This window comes from Megascapheus bottae, chromosome 17 (assembly GCF_031878675.1).
Source record: "Megascapheus bottae isolate mThoBot1 chromosome 17, mThoBot2.hap1, whole genome shotgun sequence".
Taxonomy (NCBI): Eukaryota; Metazoa; Chordata; class Mammalia; order Rodentia; family Geomyidae; genus Megascapheus; species Megascapheus bottae.
This window is the reverse complement of record NC_143525.1, coordinates 6,900,766-6,926,753: the sequence shown is the minus strand read 5'-3', so window position 1 is coordinate 6,926,753 and position 25,988 is coordinate 6,900,766. Positions and strand designations below refer to the sequence as shown.

Below are 25,988 nucleotides of genomic sequence, written 5' to 3'. Positions count from 1 at the left end.
TCCAAAAAGTCAGAAAGTAACTTCTCAGAGGCTTTGAAAAAGTCACCAAGCAATGGCAAGTGCTGTATAAAACAAAAACACTGCTGGGTGTTTGCTCCACACAATACAAGAATCAGTCAGTCCCACCACAAAACTGTGTTTCTAAGGAGAGAGGCTGGCATAGTGGGCTCAGATGAGTTTCAAGTAATTTGAGAGTGCAGTGCCTGCAAGAGCATGCTTTGCCAACTCTTGCATTCTTCTGATGCCATGAGCAACCTGCAGATAACAGTGCGGAGCCATCAGGGCCCTCAAGGGAGCCTGCAGTTAAGAGAAGGGGGATAAGGTTGGCTATGGGTTTTATTCTTCATTAGTTTAAATGGGCTGACGTGATTCACTAGACTTACTATGCAAAGAATTTCTGGTAGATGAACTCTACTGAGGACCCAAGTAAAATGGAATAGAAGGTAAACAAAATTTTAAACCCTCGCAAAGCCCTTACGGCTCACTTGGCTGAATATCCTGGAGAAGAAATAGAGTTCGCTTATTTTACTCGGCAAGACACAAAATTATGTACCCTTACAGTAAATGACTTTTTACATCTAGATAGGAGCCGGAACCTTTATCAGACCAATATTGTTTTACCTTTATTTGAAATACCTTCACTTGATTTCAAGGGTTGGGGGGTTTACAAAGGCAGAAATCTGATGATTCATCTTCTAAAGATGGAGACACTGAGGCTTCCTCAGGAAGATAAGTGACTTACCCAAGGTCACGAACTGCTTGGCACAGCACTAAGATTACCCCTAGACTCTAGATACTGGGTGTATAAAGTGTTGGTACACAGTCATCACCTGGCCTGGTTTAGCTATTTTCTGGTGATAATAGCCTGTGATACAGTAAACCCGTCTGTGGAATTCCCAACTGAGCCCATAAACAAAGTCTGTACAAAGATCTGCTGGGATGCCAGACAGTGACCACTCCAGTGTGATGTGTTATTCCCTGCAGGACCTCCGAGTGCAGCAGCCATGAGTTCTGACTCAGAAATGGCTGTTTTTGGGGAGGCTGCTCCGTACCTCCGAAAGTCAGAAAAGGAGCGCATTGAGGCCCAGAATAGGCCCTTTGATGCCAAGACATCTGTCTTTGTGGCGGAGCCCAAGGAATCTTTTGTCAAAGGAACTATTCAGAGCCGAGAAACAGGGAAGGTGACAGTGAAAACTGAAGCTGGCGCGGTGAGTAGAGGCCCAGGGACCTGCCATGTGGTCTTGAACCAGGGAGGGGGTCATTCAATTGACGTCAGTGGTTCTCTTCTTGCTTCCTGCTTTCCAGACCCTAACGGTGAAGGAAGACCAAGTCTATCCCATGAACCCTCCCAAATATGACAAGATCGAGGACATGGCCATGATGACTCACCTGCACGAGCCAGCTGTGCTGTATAACCTCAAAGAGCGCTATGCAGCCTGGATGATCTACGTGAGTGCTCCCCATCACACCTGGGAGTCTTTCTTACCACAGCTAAGCTCCCTATCAATACAGCACACTTCCCCATGTGCTGGGGAAGCATGTTATATTTCCCTCTCGCCACAAGCACAAATCATCAGTTCAGGGAGGGGGAAAAAAGACAAATGAGATTTTAATATTTACAAATGGTTTTCTTTTAAGGACCAAACTTTCTTTGCCTTTACTCCTCACCACAACAGAAGTGTCTCCGTCCCTTCTGTCTGGAACGTACCCCAGTCTTCTGTGAAAACTTTGCAACATTCCCAAGCAATGCTGGGCATTCTCTTCGATCGTTTATGTCCTTGCATTCATGTTGATTACATCTTTCCTGGTTTATTCAAATATACATATTATGTATATACATATGTGTATATATATATATATATCCATCTCCCACACTGAATATTTTTCAAGAGACATTCTGTGACAAACAAACCTCACATGCATTATATTCCTACTATCTTGCAGGGGCATGATAAATAATATACCCTCAGTAAGTATTTTTGAAATAACTCTACCATGTTACATTCATACTTCTACAGAGCTTAGTGTTATAAATTTGAATAAGCTTAAGTCTGTATAGGAATTACATGCTTGTTTCCTTAAAACACTGAGAACAGTTCACAGTAAATATGTATAAATAAATAAATAGGAAACACGGTTTTGGAGCTGGCTGTATAAAAGTCACTGGGACATGTCCAGTGGTGGCAAAAAGGAATCTGAATCATTCCCTTCCCTCAAAGGTTATTCCTATCACATTGCTGAATCTCCAACTAGTTTTCATGTGGATGTCTAGAAGAAATGTAGAGCAGTAATTTACTTTGACCTTTCAAAATCCAATTAAAATACAGAGCCTGTGTGAGTAGCAGGAAAGGCTTTGGAGTAGTTATATCTTTCTTTCTTTGCACAGACCTACTCTGGCCTCTTCTGCGTCACCGTCAACCCCTACAAGTGGCTGCCGGTGTACAACCCTGAGGTGGTGGCTGCCTACAGAGGCAAAAAGCGTCAGGAGGCCCCGCCCCACATCTTCTCCATCTCTGACAACGCCTATCAGTTCATGCTGACTGGTGAGTGAGCTAGTGCTTTGCGTATGCATAATCTTTTCAGAGTAGAGCTGTGGATGGCAGTCCCTACCAACTTCCTTACTCTTCAAAATGATCCCCTTTGGTTGAAGATAGGTAGTTGTAACATATTACAAAATGACTAATGACCTCTTAAAAGGTTTAACAGAGGTTCCTAGGCTGAACTCTGGCATGACTCAGAAGTGCAAATAAGTTGGAGTAAAATGCAAACATATTTATAGGAATGTGTACTTACATGCACACAACAAACATGCAATCATACATATAAAGTATGTGTTCATTACGATAAACCAAGAAACAGAAGTGTAAAGTTTGTATCTCTGGTTTTATCCTCTTAGACACTGGGCCAATGGGCTGCCTCTCTGAATTAAGGATGGCACACATGCTATTGCCCTGTGCCCAGAATCAGCCCTGTTTTTAGATTTCAAGGTGTATCTGTCGCTAAGACAGTTACACCATCAATCTTCTTCTTGCAAATGTCATCTCAGCAAGACATATCTTAGGGACTTGTGTCACTTTCAAAGATGACTTAAAGGATTTTTTGTTAGAGTAAATCTTCAAACAAACAAAACCCTTCACCTTCCCCTAAAACTATAACTAAAATCTTGAGTACTTTCCAGGTACCACCCTCACTGAAAACATTTCCTCATACACTAAAAATAATTTCAATGTCCATTCTTCATTACTTCTTTCGCAAACAGATGACCAAGTTGTCATCAGAATCACGCTGAAAAGCCAAGACAGCCTCTTATCTTTATTTAGTGGCAGAACATTTAAATATCTCCTGCTTTAGAAAAACACAGTGATCTTTCCTCGTGCTATGCTTCTCAAGCACTTTCCTGCTCCCTAGAAGCTTTTCTTCAAATGAAATACTCCATGAGACTTGCAAAGAAAGCAGACAAGAGTGATGGTTCTCCATGCATACAGGCGTATGTGTGTGAAAGTGATGGGGAAGGGGGGAGGGGAAAGAGAGGTAGAAAGCCCCAAGAACTACAAACCAGAGGGAAAAGTACCAACTGCATTCCCTTTGTTTTACTTGCTATTTGCAAACATGTAAGAATACAGTACTGAATGTCTATATTTTCTCTTTTATAGACCGGGAGAATCAGTCAATCCTGATCACGTAAGTAGATTCTATGCATTCTTCTCATGGCTGTGATAAGAGCTAATGGGAGGAAGGGGTCGTATTTGACTTTGTTTGATCTCCACAGTGGAGAATCTGGTGCAGGGAAGACTGTGAACACGAAACGTGTCATCCAGTACTTTGCAACAATTGCAGTCACTGGGGACAAGAAGAAGGAGGAAGGTTCTGGCAAAATGCAGGTAGGTCCATGGTCTGAATCCAGGCTTTGTTGGGGGTCTTAGGAAGGCTAGTCATGGGTTTGAGGACTCTTTCTTTTCTTCGCAGGGGACACTGGAAGATCAAATCATCAGTGCCAACCCCCTGCTGGAGGCCTTTGGCAACGCCAAGACTGTGAGGAATGACAACTCTTCTCGCTTTGTAAGTCTCTTGGACACAGCGATGGACCCTGGCTTTTGGTCAAAATTTATAGGATGTTTGTGAACACATTCTCAGGATCTTTTATTCCTATTACATTGCACCGTGATTTTCTTCACCTCAGCATGTGGAGCAAAAGCTTGAGCTAGAAAGTCTTTCTTCCTCTCTTTTTCTTTCTTTCCTTCTTTCTTTCCTTCTTTCCTTCTTTCTTTCTTTCTTCCTTCCTTCCTTCCTTCCTTCCTTCCTTCCTTCCTTCCTTCCTTCCGTCACATATTTAAATTTTTTATTTATATTGAATTGCTATTTATTGACATCTACTTATCTTTAAGTGCTCATATTATGGGATTCAATGTGATGCTTACATTGTATATGTACTCATAAGTACACAATATGGAATCATTAAATCATTTGCCTATATAGCACCTTACCCACTTCTCATATTCACAGATTTTTTTAAAGCAAAGTTTAAGGAGATAGGCTTTATTTTCCTGAAATAAACCCCTGAATTTGATTTAGTATTAAAGCAGTAGCATTTCAAGAGTTTTTAATTTTCAAAGATTCAATATTATTGAAAAGCAAGGTCCTAATATTAGTTTTCTTTACAAGGGTAAATTCATCAGAATCCACTTTGGCACCACAGGGAAACTTGCTTCTGCAGATATTGAAACATGTGAGTACTCAGATATACTCTGTAATCATTCCTGTTCTTTTGGGTCTATAACACTGACCACAAATTCAAATGTGCATGTCAGAGTTGGCTTTGGTGGCTCACACCTATAATCCTCCTTACTCAGGAAGCTGAGATTTGAGGAGCACAGTTCAAAGACAGCCTCGGCAGGAAAATTCACTGAGATTCTTACCTACAATTAACCACTAGAAAACCAGAAGTGGAGCTGTGGTTCAAAGTGGTATAGTGCTATCCTTGAGTAGAAAAGCTCAGGGACAGCATCCAGGGTCTAAGTTCAAGTCCCATGACTGACAAAAAACAAATAAACTTCCATGTCACTTCTTGCAGAAGCATCTTTGTTTCTTTCCAGATCTGCTAGAGAAGTCTAGAGTCACTTTCCAGCTTAAGGCTGAGAGGAGCTACCACATTTTTTATCAGATCACATCAAACAAGAAACCAGAACTAATTGGTAAGGGATGTCATAATTCTTTTTCAAAAGTACTGTGCCAGCACCTATTCGTGCATGGTCCAGATGAATACTTCCCATGAATTTTGTTGCATTTATATTATTTCCAAATATAACTTTGTGGGGCTGAGGATTCAGCTTAGTGATAGAATGCTTGCCTAGCATGCTGAAGCCTCTTGGTTCAATCCTAAGCATGCACACACACACACACACACACACACACACACATGCACGCATGCACACACACACAAAATGAGACGCTTTGAATTTGGTAAAAATTCATATGTGCTCATATAGTTGATAAGAAAGCAAATAGAAAACTGAAATGTAGTATCCAGTTTTTACCTCTGTGAAATAACCAAACCTCATTCTAATCGTTTTCTAGATCTGTATTGTTATGTGTGGATATATGCATAATTTATACAGTTGTTACACTCCTTTGTAATTTACTTACTCACTGAGTATTTCACGGTGCTCTTCATAGCATAGACAATGTTCGACATTACTGTTTTTGACTGTTTCATAGTACTCCATTCAAGAGAGGCATAATTAATCAGGCTGTCTTTTAAGTATATTTAGGTTGCTCCAGAGTCTGAATTTTAAATAGCCACTTCTTTAAGGATTATATTTCCCCATGGAATTATCTTTATATGATGTTTAAAAAAGAGGGAGTGATAAGGTGATACGTGATAAGTAGTATCAACTTCAAGGTATCCGGGGTGCTAGTAAGTGCTCCTACAGTACCCATTATTATGTCTATGTACAGGGTTTGTAGGGAAGTCTCTTGCCTTAATGACAAGGATGATTTATGTTTCTACCTGCTCCTTTTCATGTATTTAGAAATGCTTCTGATTACCACAAACCCGTACGATTACCCGTTCGTCAGCCAGGGGGAAATCAGTGTGGCCAGCATTGATGACCAGGAAGAACTGATGGCCACAGATGTAAGTAGATCACCTACAATTGAAAATTCCTCTGCTGAACTGCTGCCTGGTCATCATAACGCATGTTCAGGGTTTAGTAAAAGTAGCCACGGAAGGTTTGAGGGGCCCTCTCCTAAGTTTGCTTTTTAAATCTAGATGATTCACACTTGATATTCTACTGCGTTGTACTGGCCTTCGATTGACCATGCCTTTCCATGCTGCTCCAAACCATTAGTACTGGTACTTTCTTCAGCTAAGCCAGCAAGTCACAAGGGGGAACATGAGCCATCCGTCACAAGCACATGGATGATAACCTAATAGTTATCCTATTGGTTCTGTTGACAGAGTGCTATTGATATTCTGGGCTTTACTAATGACGAAAAAGTGTCAATCTATAAGTTGACGGGGGCGGTGATGCATTATGGGAACATGAAATTCAAGCAAAAACAGCGTGAGGAGCAAGCAGAGCCAGATGGCACTGAAGGTACCAAATGAACCTTTTAATGTATTTGTGAACCACATTTCTAGCTTGTTATCCCCAAGGTTTTCAAGGGAAGACAAATTCATGCTTGAGAGCTAAGTTCTAAAACCTAAGTAATTTATTATACGAAGCACTGCCATTAGAGAGCTACTCCCTATAATTTTTGAAGGACTTTAGAGTAACAAAGATCTTCAGCCTAGTGAAAAAAACAAGAGCGCTTAGCTAGCATGCACAATGACCTGAGTTCGATTCCCCAGAACCACATACATAGAAAAAAAAAGCCAAAAATGGTGCTGTGGCTAAGTGGTAGATTTCTAGTCTTGAGAAAGCCCAAGGACAGTGCCCAAGCCCTGAGTTCAAGACCCAGGACTGGAAAAAAATGCATGCAGTTTAATATTCGTTTTCTTATAAGGAAGCAGATTAGGGCCCACCAGTGACTCATCTGTAAGCCTACCTACTCAAGAGGCTGAGATCAGGATTATTGCAGTTTGAAGCCATCCTAGGCAAAAAAAGTCTGTGAAACATCATCTTCAAATTAGCAAAAAACAAGACTACACGTGTGGTTCAAATGGTAGAGCCCCAGCCAAGCAAACCAAGCATGCTCCCTGCTCTGCATAAATATATCCATAGAGTCAGAGTTGGGGAGGCAGTGGGGAGAGTTTCTTTCAGGCTATAATAACATTGTATCTTTCCTTTAGTTGCTGACAAAGCAGCCTATCTGCAGGGTCTGAACTCTGCTGACCTGCTCAAGGGCCTCTGTTACCCGAGGGTCAAGGTGGGCAATGAGTTCGTCACCAAAGGCCAGACTGTAGAACAAGTAGGTATATACTCTAAATTCGCCACCAGAGACAGAAATATTCTGTGGTTCTCATGTAACTTCAAGAGTCGTATCTTCATCTTTTAAGGTGCTCAATGCGGTGGGGGCCCTGGCCAAGGCCATCTATGAGAAGATGTTCCTGTGGATGGTCACCCGTATCAACCAGCAGCTGGACACCAAGCAGCCCAGGCAGTACTTCATTGGGGTCTTGGACATCGCCGGCTTTGAGATCTTTGATGTGAGTTGCTGGCTAGAGTGTCAAGGAATTTTTTTTTAGAAAATCAATACAAATACTATTAAGAAAGAACTGGTGAGGGGCCGGGAGTTTGGCCTGGTGGTTAAAGTGCTTGCCTAGCATGCATGAAGACCCAGGATCGATTCCTTGGTACCACATACATAGAAAAAAGCCAGAAGTGGTGCTGAGGCTCAAGTGGTAGAGCTCTAGCCTTGAGAAAGTCCAAGGACAGTGCTCAGGCCCTGAGCTCAAGCCCAGGACTGGCAAAAAAAAAAAAAAAAAGAAAAAAGAACTGGTGAATATTATGACATTTTCTAACCATGGTCCATTAGATGCAGTCTTAAAAAAAAGATTAATTTGACTAATACTAGCCATTTATTATAGTGGTAATTTTACTTGTAGAGAAACAATGCATTTAGGAAAAGCTCTTTTTTCTTTTCCTTTTTGTTGTTCTCAGGGCTTGAACTCTGTGTCCAGATGCTGTCCCTGAGCGCTTCAGCTCAAGGCTAGCTCTTTACCACTTGAGCCACAGCACCACTTTCAGTTTTCTGGTGGTTAATTGGAGATAAGAGTCTCATGAACTTTAATGCCCAGGCTGGCTTTGAACCATGATCCTCCTGATAGTTAGGATTACAGGCGTGAGTCACCAGCACCTGGCTCGCTAAGACTCTTAAACTTGCTATGCGATCTGAATGGGCTTAAGAATTAATCTGCAGTCCTTGGTTATCTCATATTGTTACAGTATCTCACTTTGTTATCTGATATATTGGATTTATTTGTATTTGGTTATTTGAAATTGAATAGGGAAGGGGGAAAACCAAGATGGGGGGGGGAGGAGAGGGTAATGGGGACCAAGACATGTGAAAGGGTTTCAATATATGTGAATTAATGCACCTTCTATCTGGCAAATATCATGTAACCCTTTTATTAATTACAATAAAAATATATAAAAAAAGAATTAATCTGCAGTTGTAGACAGAGATGGGGGCTCTAAAAATCCCACTAGGTGGGGCCGGGAGTTTGACCTAGTAGTAGAGTGCTTGCCAACATGCACAAAGACCCGGGTTCAATTCCTCGGTACCACATACTTAGAAAAAGCCGGAAGTGGTGCTAAGGCTCAAGTGGTAGAGCTCTAGCCTTGAGAAAAATCCAAGGACAGTGCTCAGGCCCTGAGCTTAAGCCCAGGACTGGCAAAAAAAAATAAAAAAATAAATAAAATAAAAATCCCACTAGGCAAAATGAAGTTGATATGAAAATACCACAGTAAACATTAAAAACATATAATCTCCGATTATACAGTGGAGAAATCATTCAAAAATACTTAGGCAGATAATAAAGGCTGTGAAAAGCTTAATAATTTAGAATCAGCAATAATGAATGCAGTTAACTTTTGATGCTCATTAAAGTGATATCATCAAATAAAAATTCATATTTGATTATGGCCTACATTTTTCCTGCTTCTAGTTTTAAAGAAATTTATCTTCCCTCTAATTACTAATGCAAAAGCAAGGGCATTACATAAAATATAGAAAAGGATGGGGAAATATTCCACATAATTCTAATATCCATATCTACTTAATGTTGACATTTTATGATGCTTTAAATATATAAGTGTGTGCTATTAAACAAATACAACTACACACGATTTAGAAATCCTGCTTTTCTGTCATTATATTCTCACTGAGGAAGAACAAAAGGTAGGGTTAGGCTTGATGACACACACTTATAATTCTAGTTTTGGGAAGCTGAAATAGGAAGATCATGGCCCAAGTCCAGCCCAGAAAAAAAACCACAACAGATCTATTTGAAAAAGCAAAAAGATGGCTCAAATGGTAAAGCACTTGCTCCTGCAGGTATAAGGTCTGAGTTCAACTTCCATTACTGCCAAAAAGAACCAAGGGGACAATATTGCTCATGTGGAACCCTGACCTCAGTGACTTAAATGGGAAGCTCACTTGTTTTTTTCTTTATCATTCTGAGAACAACTAACTTAAAAGTTTACCAGCAGAAGCAAGTTGGCACTTCAATATGTCTACTAAAAAAAACAAACGAACCATGAGCCCTTTGGGAAATGTAGAAGATAATAGGAATAAACATAGGTGATGAAGTGGAAATTCAGGGAAATATCTAAGCAAATGCAAGAAGAGTATTCAAACTGACTTGGGATTTTCTTGGTAGCAGAAACAGCTTCCGCCTCCCTTTAGCCCTCTCATAAATTTTGCTTATTTCTCTTCAGTTCTATAATTTTGACATTATTATTAAAACATAGGAGGATTTTTTTTAATGCTCAATTTGCTAAACAGTAAAGTAACCAAGTCTTCTTGTGCAGTTCAACAGCCTGGAGCAGCTGTGCATCAACTTCACCAATGAGAAACTGCAACAGTTTTTCAACCACCACATGTTTGTGCTGGAGCAGGAAGAGTACAAGAAGGAAGGCATCGAGTGGACGTTCATCGACTTCGGGATGGACCTGGCTGCCTGCATCGAGCTCATCGAGAAGGTATCTTACCCCAGGTTCAGAACCCCCTTCCCATGCTGCTCTGCGCCTCCCGTTTACCAAGGCCTTTGCTTCGAATCTAGCCTATGGGCATCTTCTCCATCCTGGAAGAGGAGTGCATGTTCCCCAAGGCGACAGACACCTCCTTCAAGAACAAGCTCTATGAACAGCATCTTGGAAAGTCTGCCAACTTCCAGAAGCCCAAGGTGGTCAAAGGCAAAGCCGAGGCCCACTTCTCTCTGATCCACTACGCGGGTACCGTAGACTACAACATTACCGGTTGGCTGGACAAGAACAAGGACCCCCTGAATGACACTGTGGTGGGACTATACCAGAAGTCTTCATTGAAAACTTTAGCTAACCTCTTCTCTGGGGCTCAAACTGCGGAAGCAGGTAATGCTTAAAAGTATTACCTTCATTTATTCATTCAATTGTTTGTGTTTGTCTGTTGTACTAGTATAAGGGCTTAAACCCATGGCCTATCCTCGCACTCAGCCACTTTTGCTTGTGGCTAGATTTCTAGCACTTGAGCTAATTCTGACGTTTTGCTGGTCAGCTGAAGAATCAGACTCTAAAATGTATTTGCCTGGGCTGCCTTTGAACTGTAATCGCCTGATCTCAAGCTCCTAAGTTGTAACTCTGAGCCATCAGCTCCTGGCTACAGGTTTTATATGATATTAGATCAAGGATGCTGTTCTTAAAGTCCCGACAGAAGGACTTCAGGTCCCAAATTTTGCTCTTCCAAGCTCTCTAGTTATGTATCTGTGGCTCATCTGACTACGATGGAGGCTATTGATAGTGGTTCACCGCATTACTACTGCAAACAGTCCAAAAAGTGCTATCATGGTCTCAACCAATGAAAAGGCCATAGCTTCTATGAGTCTTTTCTCTTTCTCCTGCCACTGCATATTGGGTATCTGGGGATAAATGAGATACCATAATGGCCAAATTCTGATTCTCTATGATAATTTTTGAAGTTAGAGCATGGACAAATGTCTGACTCTTGAGAAGTTTATCTTATTATAGAAAAAGAATCACAAAAAGCGAATGCAAACTTAGTTGAAAAATAATATTCAGATAGAGGCACCAATCAAATGGAGAAATGCTCTACTTGAGCACAGAAAGCACAGACATCATCAGACTGACTCAAAACTATTTTGATGTCATCTCTCCTTCTTTTCTTTCAACAGAGGCGAGTGGCGGTGCCAAGAAAGGTTCTAAGAAGAAGGGTTCTTCTTTCCAGACTGTATCTGCCCTTTTCAGAGTAAGGAAAACATTTTTCTTGACATAACCCTAGTTACGTTAGTAATTTGTCTTTAGAAATACAAGAGCTTCTTTCCGGACCTCAGCAAAAGACTCACTGATATTTCTGAACAACAGTGGCTCATACTTATAATCCTAGCTACTCAAGAGGTTGAGATCCAGAGGATTAAGGTTTGAAACCAATCTGAAAAGAAAACTCATTGAGGTTCCATTTCTAGTTAACCAGTAAAAATCAGGACTGGAGGCATAGCTCAAGTCGTAGAATGCCAACCAAGCAGGCAAACAACTATGAGGCCCTGGATTCAAACCCTAGTACCATAATTGGAAGTCTAGCAGTTAACCTTCAAAAGCTAATATAGTATCCTTGTTCTTTGTCCCAGCAGGTCTTAATAATGAGTAGTAAGGTTGCTCCCTTATTGTCAGAGCTGTAAAACAGGGGCTATGCTTAAAGGTTCAAAAGTAGCACATGTTTGCATTTCCTTATTGAAGAACTATAGCGTTTAACAGAAGAGAGAAAAACTAACTAGGATGGGAAGGTAACGGGCCTCATGGATATCATTGGGTGGACAACTGCCAGGAAAGAAAGAAGGATAATGCTGGCATAAACGAAAAGGAAGTACACAACAGGCTGATTGCTATGTGTAAATTCTGCCAACCCAAGAGGAGAAAGGTGTAGTGAGGGAGAAAGCACTGCGCGTGCTCCCATAAATGTACAGGCCATCCTGGTCACTCAACCAAGCTCAGGAGACTGATCTTACAGCTTTAACAAGCGCTCAAAACTTTGCCAGCAGTCGGAGATGACAAGGCTTTTCTGAATTTATAGGAGAATTTGAACAAGCTGATGACAAATCTCAGGAGTACTCATCCTCATTTTGTGAGATGCATCATCCCCAACGAGACTAAAACTCCCGGTAAGACACTTCGAACATCCCAAATGAGTCTCCAGCGTGCCTTCTTTTTTAGACTCTTATTTAGAAAACATTCTCTTTCCTTAGGTGCCATGGAGCACGAGCTGGTCCTGCACCAGCTGCGGTGTAACGGCGTGCTGGAAGGCATCCGAATCTGTAGGAAGGGATTCCCAAGCAGGATCCTTTATGCAGACTTCAAGCAGAGGTCAGACTTTCCTAATTATGTCCTAACTTGTAGCTTAGCATAAGCAAACAATGCAAGGAAAAAAATGTTTTAAATGAAAAATATGTCTCTGCTGTTTGAATTGACCACAAACCAAGTAAATATTTTAAGTTCAAAAAGAGAGGAATACTAAATTTAACCCACAATGAAGAATTTTTCAGCAGATTTGCCAGCTCACAGAGGTGAATACTAACTTCTATAATTTTAAGAGAGAGGGGGAAAATGAAAACAGAACAAAACAAGAAATGACACATTATTCAAGGCTATCTGCACTTCAATGTGAACATTATCTCTATCTAACCCTTTCTTAAGAACAGTACCTAGCAAGGTGAAAGAGAAAATTGTCATAGTAGGGCATTATAAAATGGAGTCGAAATGGAGAGCCAATAAGAATAGAATATATAGAATGCCTCCTTTCAAAAAAAATAATTTTTAAAAATTGACTTTTGAAAATTAATCATTATTTAGCACAGCAAGTGCCTAAAAATGTATATTTACTTTAAAGATACAAGGTGTTGAACGCGAGTGCCATCCCTGAAGGCCAATACATTGACAGCAAGAAGGCTTCTGAGAAGCTCCTTGGGTCCATCGACATCGACCACACCCAGTACAAGTTTGGCCACACTAAGGTAATGACCTCTAATTGTAGCGTGTTGCAGCTCCTGTCTCTTTGGATCTTATGTCGGGCATCTGATCTGCCATGTACCTGTGCACAGGTCTTTTTCAAAGCTGGCCTTCTGGGGCTCCTAGAGGAGATGAGAGATGACAAGTTGGCCCAACTGATCACTCGAACCCAGGCCATGTGCAGAGGGTTCTTGGCAAGAGTGGAGTATCAGAAGATGGTGGAGAGGAGGTATTTAAAAGCATTTATTTTATGCACATCTTTCTTCTTCAGACCAACACACTTGAGGTGTCTTACACTTAAGACTCAATTGTGGGTTCTTAACCAAGGTAGGAGTAAGCATAGGGAATAAATAGAGTCTTAATAGGAACTGGGAGAAAAGGATCATCATCATAGGATATGCTTGGTACTTGGGTAAAAAAATTGAGAAGTATAAAGTATATATATTTTCTTATATAATTAGAAAAGTGTAGCATTAAGCAGAAAAAAATATTTCCCCTAACACTTTGTTCTAATATAAACTTATTGGATAGATCATTAAACAAAGAACATCAGAACTTATAGCATTTTCAAGAATGTTTTAATAAAGTGTATAAAGCATTTTCTTCCACCTGATAATTTCTATTATTAAATTATTATGATTGAAAATATTAAGGACATTTGTCTGTGAAAGACATTTTGCAATCTGTTAATACAATGTCATCAAGGGACATTTGTTGATCTTAACTGATGTGATCTGAGACTCCAGAGCCAGGCACCACAGGCTGCAGGTTGTACCTGACCAGCTGAAGTGCATTTTACATTTATATCTGCCTGTTAGCACTTAAATGGACGTGTATGTGTAAATATATAGTTATATGGAACAACTTTCAGTCATGCTAAAGTTCTATTTCATTAAAACTACTAAATTTGGATTATGGAATATTATATATGTATTTGAGTAGCTGCCTATTTTTGAGAGTAAATCATTTCATAATCTAGATAAAAGAAAATGTGGTAGAATGAAAGAGTAGAATGAAAAATCTACACAATATTAACATATAAAGCTAGAAGCTGTTGAATACATTCTGACTTTTTGAATCTCACTCCCCACACCATTCTTCAAGGGCTATGTTTTCCTTCTACTGCCTTTACAGTCTTCTAGTAAGAATGTTTGAGAGTACTAAAGCAGATATGTATTTCTCTTAATTTGTACCATCTCCTGTATTGCTGATAATAATAATAATAATAATAATAATAATAATAATAACCAGACCCATTCCTAAACCTTTCAATCTGATCACTGGAGGTAAAGTCCACAAGTATTTTAATGAGCTCTTTAGGTGATTCTTATTCATTGCTCAAGTATGAGAAGCAAAGATATAAATACACGATTAGAAAATCCTTGACTATCGTTTCAGAAGATTTCATTGATCTGCATGTTTGAAATCAGATGAGTAATAGGGTGTGTGTGGGGAGAGCCTTCAGCTCTCTATGCTACAATTAAATCTCACTGTATCAGCCACACAATACCTATTTACACTCATTGAAATTCAGGGAGTCCATCTTCTGTATCCAGTACAACATCCGGGCCTTCATGAATGTCAAGCACTGGCCCTGGATGAAACTGTTCTTCAAGATCAAGCCTTTGCTCAAGAGCGCAGAGACTGAGAAGGAGATGGCCACCATGAAGGAAGAGTTCCAGAAAACCAAAGAGGAGCTGGCCAAGTCAGAGGCAAAAAGGAAAGAACTGGAAGAAAAGATGGTGTCACTATTAAAAGAAAAAAACGACCTGCAACTCCAAGTTCAAGCTGTAAGTTGGGGTACCTTCCTGACTACTGCTAATGAGCAAGCAAGTGCTAGAGTCTTAGTCACTATGAGCTGTGAGCTGACTCGTCAGCATGGTCACCCTCATTAGGAAGAGGTTTAAAACACTTCCATGGCCTATATATTCCTTCAATGGCAAATAACTAACAGACACCAGTCCACGAGGAAGAGAATCAGTTCATTCTTTTCCATCAACACAACTTCATCAAACTACAGGATGGCCAGCTTCTTTTCCTCTTGAGAAAGTCTTTAAAAGTGAATTCAGTGTGAAATAATCCTCAAATGGTGTGAAGAGACATGTTTTATTTTTTGTTTTGTTTTTAAACAAAACTTGCTTTGTGCCCATAAATCTCAAAGTGCAGTATGGGCAGTTGACAAACGGAAGTATGCTACATCACGTTTGATTGAATTAATTATTAATCTCAAAAGCACCTGGGTGTTCCAACCCATCTGTAATCAGCACCCTATCTTATAGTACCCAGAGTGCTGTAGCAGTACCATGATTGCTCTGCTTTCTCCCAACTCTTACTCACCCAACTATTCACTGTCTGCCCGTAGGCCAATCATCTTAGAGCTGCTTTCATCAACTTGGAAATGTAATTTATAGGACTGTCTTTCATTTTGATGGAAGGAAATTGGTCTGGCATAATTTATTCATGACACAATCATTTTTTTCTGTTAAGATTAGTCTCTGCTGTCATTTGGGCAGTACAACAACTCCTTCTAGTTTGCAGATGGAAAAGGAGCCATTTTTTTCTCTGCCACCATCTCCAACAAATCTACCCCAAATTGTTTTCTATTCTCACAGAGTTCCTTCTTCACCATTACATGCTATGAGGAGCAACATACATGAAAGGACATTCTAGTCATTTATGTACTCAAAGGCTGATATGTATTCCAAGTCTCTCTCATTTCCTGCCTGCTCTGTTCCTCTTAATTGGAAACAGCAGGTTGCCAGAATTTTTTGATTACTTTATGCCTCCATGTGAATATACAGCATCTTATCCATTACCACTCTCCAGAACTACAATGAAAAATATTTCAGTAGCAGCTGCATCTTGAATTTCTCCTGCACGAATGCTTCTCCACTCTCCTATTTCTCCTTTCCCTGATAAAATGATTTCTACAAACCCAAAGCCTATTCACGGCTCAAGGCCCATTCTAAATATTATCTCTTTAATGAAACCATCCTGTACCCAAGTTCTTTTATCTGTGATGTCACCAATTGTTTTCTACAATAATAGTAGCTTTTGAGAAGCAATTTTGCTAATTTACTGTCACATACACTCTTCTAAAGAAACAGGAAAACTATATATATTATGGTTTCCCACATAATGAAATATGCACGAAGTAGGTGGTCAAGGAAAAAAAAAGGTCTGTAAAGAAATACATCAGTGAAGACAGGAATCCAAAATCAAAGAGATTTAGACTTTTATTATTGTTAAGTATTGCACTCTTTCAATTTTGATTTTGTTCCCAATTTCAGGAAGCTGAAGGCTTGGCTGATGCAGAGGAGAGGTGTGATCAGCTGATCAAAACCAAAATCCAGCTGGAGGCCAAAATCAAAGAGGTGACCGAGAGAGCTGAGGATGAGGAAGAGATCAACGCTGAGCTGACCGCCAAGAAGAGGAAGCTGGAGGATGAGTGTTCAGAGCTGAAGAAAGACATCGATGACCTTGAGCTGACACTGGCCAAGGTTGAAAAGGAGAAGCATGCCACAGAGAACAAGGTACAAAACAATTAACTGTACTACATTGAGGTTCTGCCACCAACTGACTCATTTTCTAACTGAGAGCTTTCTTCATCTTGCAGGTGAAAAACCTTACAGAGGAGATGGCAGGCCTGGATGAGACCATTGCCAAGCTGACCAAGGAGAAGAAGGCCCTCCAAGAGGCCCACCAGCAGACCCTGGACGACCTGCAGGCAGAGGAGGACAAAGTCAACACCCTGACCAAAGCTAAAATCAAGCTTGAACAGCAAGTGGATGATGTAAGTATAGCATTATCAAGGAAATTATTTTCTTTTAAAGGAAATGCAACATTCCTTCCATCTCAACAATATTTATACTTAGCTTGAAGGGTCCTTGGAGCAAGAAAAGAAACTTCGCATGGATCTAGAAAGGGCAAAGAGGAAACTTGAGGGTGATTTAAAGTTGGCCCAAGAGTCCATAATGGACATTGAAAATGAGAAACAGCAACTTGATGAAAAACTCAAAAAGTAAGTTAGAAACATTTCCTTATGAATTTACTTCTCATTTGGGATATGAACTAAATTGGTGTCCTTTATTCCTTTCCAAAAGGAAAGAGTTTGAAATGAGCAATCTGCAAAGCAAGATTGAGGATGAGCAGGCACTGGGTATTCAACTGCAGAAGAAGATCAAGGAGTTACAAGTAAGTACATGATTTCCACCACTCTGGTTCAACAGGAGAAAATGATCAGCACAAGAAGCTGAGTTTGTGCTTTCTGCTACTCCTAGGCCCGCATTGAGGAGCTCGAGGAAGAAATCGAGGCAGAGCGGGCCTCCAGGGCCAAAGCAGAGAAGCAGCGCTCTGACCTCTCCCGGGAACTGGAGGAGATCAGCGAGAGGCTGGAAGAAGCTGGTGGAGCCACTTCTGCCCAGATTGAGATGAACAAGAAGAGGGAGGCCGAGTTCCAGAAAATGCGCAGGGACCTGGAGGAGGCCACGCTGCAGCATGAAGCCACGGCCGCCACCCTGAGGAAGAAGCATGCAGACAGCGTGGCAGAGCTCGGGGAGCAGATAGACAACCTGCAGAGGGTCAAGCAGAAGCTGGAGAAGGAGAAGAGCGAGATGAAGATGGAGATCGATGACCTTGCTAGTAATGTTGACACAATCTCAAAAGCCAAGGTACCACAGAGGAAATGAATATTAATTTCACTAATGTGCTTGCACAGATCACTTTAGCTGCAGCAGGGCATTTGTTGTTTTCAGTGATACTAGGAAAGTAAACAGGGGAGACAATAGTGTTATTATTTCAATATGGGAGGGCATGGGAATTCAGATACCAAGTCCATCAATCCATTGTATGGTGACAGTACCAGCTTTCAAGCACAAGCCATCTGTGTTCTATAAGTCTCCAATTGGAAAGTACAGGTCACCCACATTTTCAATCTTGTGGCAAGCATGTTTTAAGTATTTATAAAGGCAAACAAATGCATTTCCGAATATGCTTATATTTCCCCATTTTCATTGGGAGAGAAGTGTGTGGAAATGTCCTCATTTCTTCCTTGCACTTCTTCTCTTATAGGGGAACCTAGAAAAGATGTGTCGTACTCTGGAGGACCAAGTGAGTGAGCTGAAATCCAAGGAAGAAGAGCAGCAGCGCCTCATCAATGATCTGACGACCCAGAGGGGACGCCTGCAGACAGAATCGGGTAATTCTCCGCTCTTCTACCATGCCTAAGAGTGAAGATGATGTAGTTAAGAACAAATGATTTGGTGATGTGACAGCCTAAGAAAAGCAACTGAGAACATCTGTTATTCACTGAAAGGCTCAACTCTCAATCTACCAAGCAAGGTCACTTTAGGACAACATCGGGGAAGAAGATTTCTATCCCCTAGTTCAAGCACTGTTCCAGAAAGGCCTTGAGTGTTTGTGAAGAGAGGGTATACTAGGGTCAGGGTCACTCCAGTATGGGTCTTGGGCTTCTATTTCGGGATACTTTTTTTGTTGTTACTGTTTTATAGTACTAAGGCTTGAACTGAGGGCCTAACACATTCTAAGCAGGTGCTCTACTATTGAGTTATACTCCTGGCCTGTATGTATGTATGTATGTATGTATGTATGTATGTATGTATGTATATATATATATATTTAAATTATGAACCAAATTTGTGGGCAGGGCAATGGGCAGCCTCATTCCTCAAAAGTCTCTGGAAATGGACCTGTGAAGAATGGGGCATTTTAGCTTCCTTCATTGATAGCCATCACGGGATTTTTCACAATATCCTATTAGCCTGAAAGAAGTAATTGTAAAGGAGATAAAAAAATTGGGCTCTATTAATCAAAGCTGTATTTATTCATTTGGATTAATATATAAATTTCAATTCAGAAAATAGAAATTTGGCTTTCAGCTTGAACATTTCAATAGAAAATTCAATTGTTTGTGCTCTTAATTTGGAAGGAAAAGAGCTAAACTTATTTTTAACATGGGCATGCAGAATTCTTTTCTTAGAAAACAACAGCACCATTTGCGTTTTCTAACAGGTGAGTTTTCACGCCAGCTTGACGAAAAAGAAGCTCTGGTGTCTCAGTTATCAAGGGGTAAACAAGCATTTACTCAACAGATTGAGGAACTAAAGAGGCAGCTTGAAGAGGAAGTAAAGGTGACTATTATTCTAAGACTGATTTCTATTATTATTTTGTCCTACGTATTGACTGTAAATGAAATCAGTTATAGCAACCTTTAAATGGCTTTGAAACCTAACAATTAAATATTTGGACATACTGTAGGATGGAGGTATAACTATCTTTGTATACAGGCCAAGAACGCCCTGGCACATGCGCTGCAGTCCTCCCGCCATGACTGCGACCTGCTTCGGGAGCAGTATGAGGAGGAGCAGGAATCCAAGGCAGAGCTGCAGAGGGCGCTGTCCAAGGCCAACAGTGAGGTCGCCCAGTGGAGGACCAAATACGAGACGGACGCCATCCAGCGCACAGAGGAGCTGGAGGAGGCCAAGTATGTGCACAGATACAACAGACTACACAGACAACTTTACATACTCCGTGAATGAGTCCACCAATGCTCACTAAGTAGCCTCTATTCCAAGCACTATCAGACAATGAGAAAAAAATCCTGAAGAAGAACACATATGACACCTGCCTCACTTGCCTAAAATTAGTTAAGGAAACAAAGAATGAAAAAATGACTACAAATTGCAAAGCTTAGGTTGCTCATCAAGTTCACCCAGCCCATTGTGGCTTTGGAGTTCTCCACTTACTCTTCCCTCTGCCTGGATTACTCTCTCCATTGAAGGTCTCAGTCTAGCTCACCCTGACTTCTTTCGGCTCTTGACTCAAACACTATCTCCTCAGGGAGGCCTTCTTGGAGTGCCTACGGGAGTTACCCATTATTTTCTCTATTAAAAAAAATCCTTGTCTCATTTACATCTGCAAGATGTTTTGCTTGCTTATTTAATCTTCATGAGGCAGAAAGTTTTTATCTGGTTCAAGCCTTTTGGGGGAAGAAATGAATAGCATTCGTATGAAGTTTCTAATAGTCTTCAGTGAGGTTAGCAGTTCATAACTCTTATCATGGTTACTTTTTCCTGAAAATTCCTGTAATCTCCAGGAAGAAGCTGGCACAGCGTCTGCAGGCTGCTGAGGAACATGTCGAAGCTGTGAACGCCAAATGTGCTTCCCTGGAGAAGACGAAGCAGCGGCTCCAGAATGAAGTGGAGGACCTCATGCTCGATGTGGAGAGAACTAACGCAGCCTGTGCAGCCTTGGACAAAAAGCAAAGGAACTTTGATAAGGTGATCCTTGGTAGCATTCTCTCCTCTCCACAGAACTTCCTACAGTTCCTTACAGCAAGTAACTGCTCCTGGTTTTTCAGATCCTGGCAGAATGGAAGCAGAAATATGAAGAAACCCATGCTGAGCTCGAGGCCTCTCAGAAGGAGGCTCGCTCCCTGGGCACTGAGCTGTTTAAGATGAAGAATGCCTATGAGGAATCCCTGGATCATCTAGAAACTCTGAAGAGAGAGAACAAAAACTTACAACGTGAGCCTCTTTCATTTTCAATAATAATCATGACTTGCAGATATCTCTCTTCTATGATATAGAGTTAATCAAATCTTTACCTATCTTTACTCAAAACAACAGAGGAGATTTCAGACCTCACCGAGCAAATTGCTGAAGGAGGGAAACGTATCCATGAACTGGAGAAAATAAAGAAACAAGTAGAACAAGAGAAGTGTGAACTTCAGGCTGCTTTAGAAGAAGCCGAGGTACAGATCAAATTGTGCATTACAAATCAAAGCATTCAGAAACAGTTTAAGTCCATCTGGATTGAGAAAAAAGACATGCATGGGGGTGGGGGGAGGGAAATGGGGACCAAGACATGTGAAAGGGTATCAATGTATGGGAATTAATGCACCATCTATCTGACAAATATCATGTAACCCTTACATTAATTACAATAAAAAATATATGAAAAAAAAGACATGCAGTACAAAATTGGCAGTGGGCAGGAAACCTAAGGATTTTCTTGCTAATGTCGTCTCTTGCTGTTATTAAGGCATCTCTTGAACATGAAGAAGGGAAGATCCTGCGCATCCAGCTTGAGCTGAACCAAGTCAAGTCTGAGATCGACAGGAAAATTGCTGAGAAGGATGAGGAAATTGACCAGCTGAAGAGAAACCACATCAGAGTGGTGGAGTCCATGCAGAGCACGCTGGACGCCGAGATCAGGAGCAGAAATGATGCCATCAGGATCAAGAAGAAGATGGAGGGAGACCTCAATGAAATGGAAATCCAGCTCAACCACTCCAACCGCATGGCTGCTGAGGCCCTGAGGAACTACAGGAACACACAAGGCATCCTCAAGGTAAATGGCCCCAAGAGTTGATGGGCCCAGGAAGATGGGGGTGACTCGGGCTGAGAGCCCAGTGTCTCCATGGTCTTTCCTTCCACAGGACACGCAACTGCACCTGGACGATGCTCTCCGGGGCCAGGAGGACCTGAAGGAGCAGCTGGCCATGGTGGAGCGCAGAGCCAACCTGCTGCAGGCCGAGATAGAGGAGCTGCGGGCCACGCTGGAGCAGACGGAGAGGAGCAGGAAAATTGCAGAGCAGGAGCTCCTGGATGCCAGTGAGCGTGTCCAGCTCCTCCACACCCAGGTGAGCAGAATCATAACACACACAAAGGGAGAAAGACGGAATTCGTCATATAGCTTAGTGGTAGTAGGAATGTTTATTGTTTTGTAGACTTATGTTCAAAACCCTCTTTAGAGTCATACTTTTGTTCCTCTGAACTATAACATCTAGGTTTAACATTGAAAGTATGCTGCTAAGTCAGTTTATTTATGAAATAAAGAGGGATGCTCATAATTATATGTGGTGGTGTGTGTGTGTGTGTGTGTGTGTGTGTGTGCGCGTGCGTGCGTGTACTTGCACACCAGTCCTTGGGCTTGAACTTAGGGCATCTCAATCGTGTTTAGGTTTTCCTCATAAGGCTGACACTCTAACCCTTGAAATACTCCTCCACTATTAGCTTTTTGCTAGTTAATTGGATATTAGTCTTTCAAGTTTATCTCCCAGAGCTAGTTGCAAACCTCAGTCCTTAGACTTCAGTTCCTTAAGCAGCTAGGGCTATAGGTATGAGGGATGCTAGTTATTTCACAAATTTACTAGAGTGTCAGGAATCTTAATTTTGCTACTGTGTACTTAATATTTTAAATTTAATATTTTACCCAGAATACCAGCCTGATCAACACCAAGAAGAAGCTGGAGACTGACATCACCCAGATCCAGGGAGAGATGGAGGACATTGTGCAGGAAGCCCGCAACGCAGAGGAGAAGGCCAAGAAGGCCATCACCGATGTGAGCAGAGGGCAGCAGGGTGGGAGGCGAACTTGAATCCTGCTGTGCACTCTTGGCTATTGACTTTTTCTGTCTTACTGCTCACTAGGCTGCCATGATGGCTGAGGAGCTGAAGAAGGAGCAGGACACCAGTGCTCATCTGGAGCGGATGAAGAAGAACATGGAGCAGACAGTGAAGGACCTGCAGCTCCGTCTAGACGAGGCTGAGCAGCTGGCACTGAAGGGTGGCAAGAAGCAGATCCAGAAACTGGAGGCCAGGGTGGGTGTTTAGTGTCCTTTTCCATCTGCTTTCCATGCCACACTGGATCAAAATGCTTAAGAGCTTACCTGTTTGCAGGTGCGTGAACTGGAAAGTGAGGTTGAGAGTGAGCAAAAACGCAACGTTGAGGCTGTCAAAGGTCTGCGCAAGCATGAGAGGCGAGTAAAGGAACTCACTTACCAGGTATGCACATGGGTCTTACCAGTTAAGTATCCTTCCAAATTTATGTGAACTCCTTGTAGTCATGTACTCAAGAAGTAATTATGTGATGTTTCAGACCGAAGAAGATAGGAAAAATATCCTCAGGCTTCAGGATTTAGTGGATAAACTTCAAGCCAAAGTGAAGTCTTACAAGAGACAAGCTGAGGAGGCTGTAAGTATCCTTAAGGATAAGGAAAACGTCTTTAGGTTTAAAAAAGACTAATAATTATACTTACTATTTTTGTAAAAAAAATGTTTTATGAAGACAGTGTACTTAAAGTTTTGTACCTTTTTGTACTTATCATTTATAATGTTCATAGTATAATTTTAAAAGTAATCAATCAGTCCTCAAAAAGATCTCAAAAATTTAAAATCAGAAATAATACAGGTCCAGGGCTGGGTGTTTGGCCTAGTGGAAGGGTGCTTGCCTAGCATGCACGAAGACCCAGGTTCGATTCCTCGGTACCACATACATAGAAAAAAGCTGGAAGTGGTATTGAGGCTCAAGTGACAGAGCTCTAGCCTTGAGAAAGTCCAAGGATAGGCTCTGAGCTCAAGCCTAGGACTGGCCAAAAAAAAAAAAGTGTACAGGTTCAGTTTTCTGTTCATAGTGAGATAAAGTAGTAATGAGATGGTGAGATGGGAAAATATAGTCAAAAATTTCTAGATACCAAAATGGTTTTTCAAAAAAAACTTTTATAAACTCTTGAACTAAATTAGAAGTTAAAAGGATAATAATAATTATTAATATTAATTATAAATAAAATTACAAGGAAGATGCTACTTTTATAAAATTGTAGGTGGTAATCAAAGCTCTTCTTACAGGTTAGTTCACTGATTTGCTTTCCCTATGAATTAAAATAAAGCAAATGAATAATTTAATAGCCCAATTCAGAGATTTTAAATAAAAGAACACTGGAAGAAGCACTGTTAAAAAAATTAAAGTAAGGGCCACGAGTGTAGCCTAGTGGTAGAGTGCTCACCTAGCATGCCTGAAGCTCTGGGTTCAATTCCTCAGTACCACACACACAGAAAAAGCCAGAAATAGTGCTGAGGCTCAAGTGACAGAGCACTAGCCTTGAGCAAAAAGTGTCCAAGGACATTGCCTAGACCCTGAGTTTAAGGCCCAGGAATGGCAACAAAAAATAACAGTAGAAATGGAGCAAGAAGTTAGTGTTTCATACCTGTAATCCCACCTATTCAGGAAACTGAAAGCAGGACTGAGATTTGAGGCCAGCCAGATAGGAAGAGTTGAAGAGACTCCATTTCTAAAGTAGCAGCACAAAGCCAGGCTAAAGTATAAGCTGAGTAAGTGTGAGGCCCCGAGTTCAAACTTCCGTAGTATTAAAATAAGAAAAAAAAAAGAAGGGTAATGATTAGAATACATTTTCTCAATTGAATAGTTTAGTACTATATAATAAGTTCTGGAAAAATAAAATAAATATGAGAAAACAAATGAACTTAGTTTTGTTCCTTTTGTACCAGTACTGGGGCTTGAACTGAGAAGCTAAGCACTGTCCTTTAACTTTTTGCTCAAGACTAGCACTCTACCACTTAAGCCACAGCTCCACTTTCTGAAAACAGAAACAATATTAGGAATAAAAGAGAATATGTCATCTAGTTAGAATATTATTTTTAATGTGCCATATGAACCTATTCAAAAAAATTGGAGTCCTGAAAATTTGGCTGATTTTTATATGGTAATCTAAAGTACCAAGTCAGATGAATAAGTTTTGTCAGAATTACTTTTGAAAATAGAGCAGGTCCAGTTGGGTCTTTCAAAGTTTCAAGGAACAGATAATCCTCCAGCTATGCAAGCTGTTTCCAAGCATGAAAAAAAGATGGTGAGCTTTCCAAACCATGTAAGAAGCTGGCATAACCCTCCTATCAAAGCCTGTCCAAGAGAGGACAGAAAGAGGAGAGTAGACGCAGCCCTACTCATGAGTAGTTACAGAATGGAGAAGTGGTAAAACCATTACTTTATTAAAATAATTGTCTGCTGGTAATGAAATAAGCTTAAGTCCTAAGATATAAGGATTACTTTTCATTACAGGATCTGTCAGTACACTCATTACATCTAAAGCAGTAAGAAACAAATGGCCATTTTATGCCAAATGATATATAATAAAAATCAGCATTTATTTCAATTTCTATTTTATTTTTAAATATTTCTTGATTTTAATCACTGCTCCTTTCATGACTTAAATTTCTTTTTTATGATTATTTTTTTAATTTTATTTTTTATTGTAATTAATAAAAGGGTTACATGCTATTTGCCATATAGAAGGTACATTATGATTTTATTAGTATTTTCCTGTTTATTTGGTAATGAGGAATCAAACCCAGGGCCTCATGCATGCTAGGCCACTAAGCCACTAAGCCACATTCCCAGCCCTTATTCCAACTTTTAAAAGCTATTATTAAACAGACCATAACTCTGGTAGCAGTCATTTTTAACAGTAAGCATCAACAACCTCAACTTAATTTAATACTCTCCCCATCTCCTCAGACTTCATACATTTTCTGGCTTTATCATGGCATACATTTTTAAAGTATTTTAGATTCAAAAAATAAGAATGATTATGCCCCAATTAAATGCAATTTCAATAAGTAACATTTTGGAGATAGTAAGGTTTGGCTTATCTGTAGATACCAAGTCTAGTCTTCTTACAGGTCTACAGAGGCAAGAAAGATGTACCGCATGGTTTCATAAAATTCCATTTTTATCCTCAGGAGGAGCAGTCCAACACAAATCTATCCAAATTCCGCAAGATCCAGCATGAACTGGAGGAAGCTGAGGAGCGGGCTGACATTGCAGAGTCCCAAGTCAATAAACTGCGGGTAAAGAGCCGGGAAGTTCACACAAAAATCATAAGTGAAGAGTGATCAATTACGTATGCTATGGAATGACTGAAGAGAGTCACAAAATGTGAAGTCTTTGGTCAGTCTCTGTAACTTTGTGTATTCTTCCCTATTCTTGCACAGCAAATAAAGAATATACAGT

The 25,988-nt window shown here is 40.6% G+C and overlaps 1 protein-coding gene and 1 long non-coding RNA gene across 2 annotated transcripts in view; one reads left to right on the top strand and one right to left on the bottom strand.

The window, feature by feature from the left end:
• Positions 1–25,988, bottom strand: part of LOC150050916 (uncharacterized) — a 168,065-nt gene that overhangs the window by 31,664 nt on the left and 110,413 nt on the right. The gene's annotated exons all lie outside the window — the stretch shown is intronic.
• Positions 1,005–25,988, top strand: LOC150050920 (myosin-2-like). The gene is made up of 38 exons (XM_090349537.1): positions 1,005–1,208; positions 1,306–1,449; positions 2,387–2,543; positions 3,654–3,681; positions 3,770–3,881; positions 3,967–4,059; positions 4,663–4,726; positions 5,094–5,192; positions 6,030–6,133; positions 6,458–6,596; positions 7,292–7,410; positions 7,499–7,648; positions 9,975–10,145; positions 10,226–10,535; positions 11,333–11,406; positions 12,229–12,316; positions 12,401–12,518; positions 13,042–13,165; positions 13,253–13,389; positions 14,695–14,950; positions 16,451–16,693; positions 16,777–16,953; positions 17,036–17,181; positions 17,264–17,354; positions 17,441–17,830; positions 18,231–18,357; positions 19,191–19,309; positions 19,466–19,662; positions 20,275–20,458; positions 20,539–20,704; positions 20,807–20,931; positions 21,222–21,530; positions 21,619–21,822; positions 22,399–22,524; positions 22,613–22,783; positions 22,862–22,966; positions 23,061–23,156; positions 25,718–25,988. The coding sequence occupies exons 1-38, from the start codon at positions 1,005–1,007 to the stop codon at positions 25,868–25,870; spliced, it is 5,820 nt and encodes a 1,939-aa protein (XP_090205663.1). The 3' UTR covers positions 25,871–25,988.

Bases quoted from the DNA above. Each gene is read 5' to 3' on its own strand.
- LOC150050920 (XM_090349537.1), top strand. From the start codon at position 1,005: ATGAGTTCTGACTCAGAAATGGCTGTTTTTGGGGAGGCTGCTCCGTAC. The intron at 13,390-14,694 runs GTATTTAAAAGC...ATTGAAATTCAG, and splicing joins CAGAAGATGGTGGAGAGGAG to GGAGTCCATCTTCTGTATCC. The intron at 19,310-19,465 runs GTGACTATTATT...CTTTGTATACAG, and splicing joins AGCTTGAAGAGGAAGTAAAG to GCCAAGAACGCCCTGGCACA.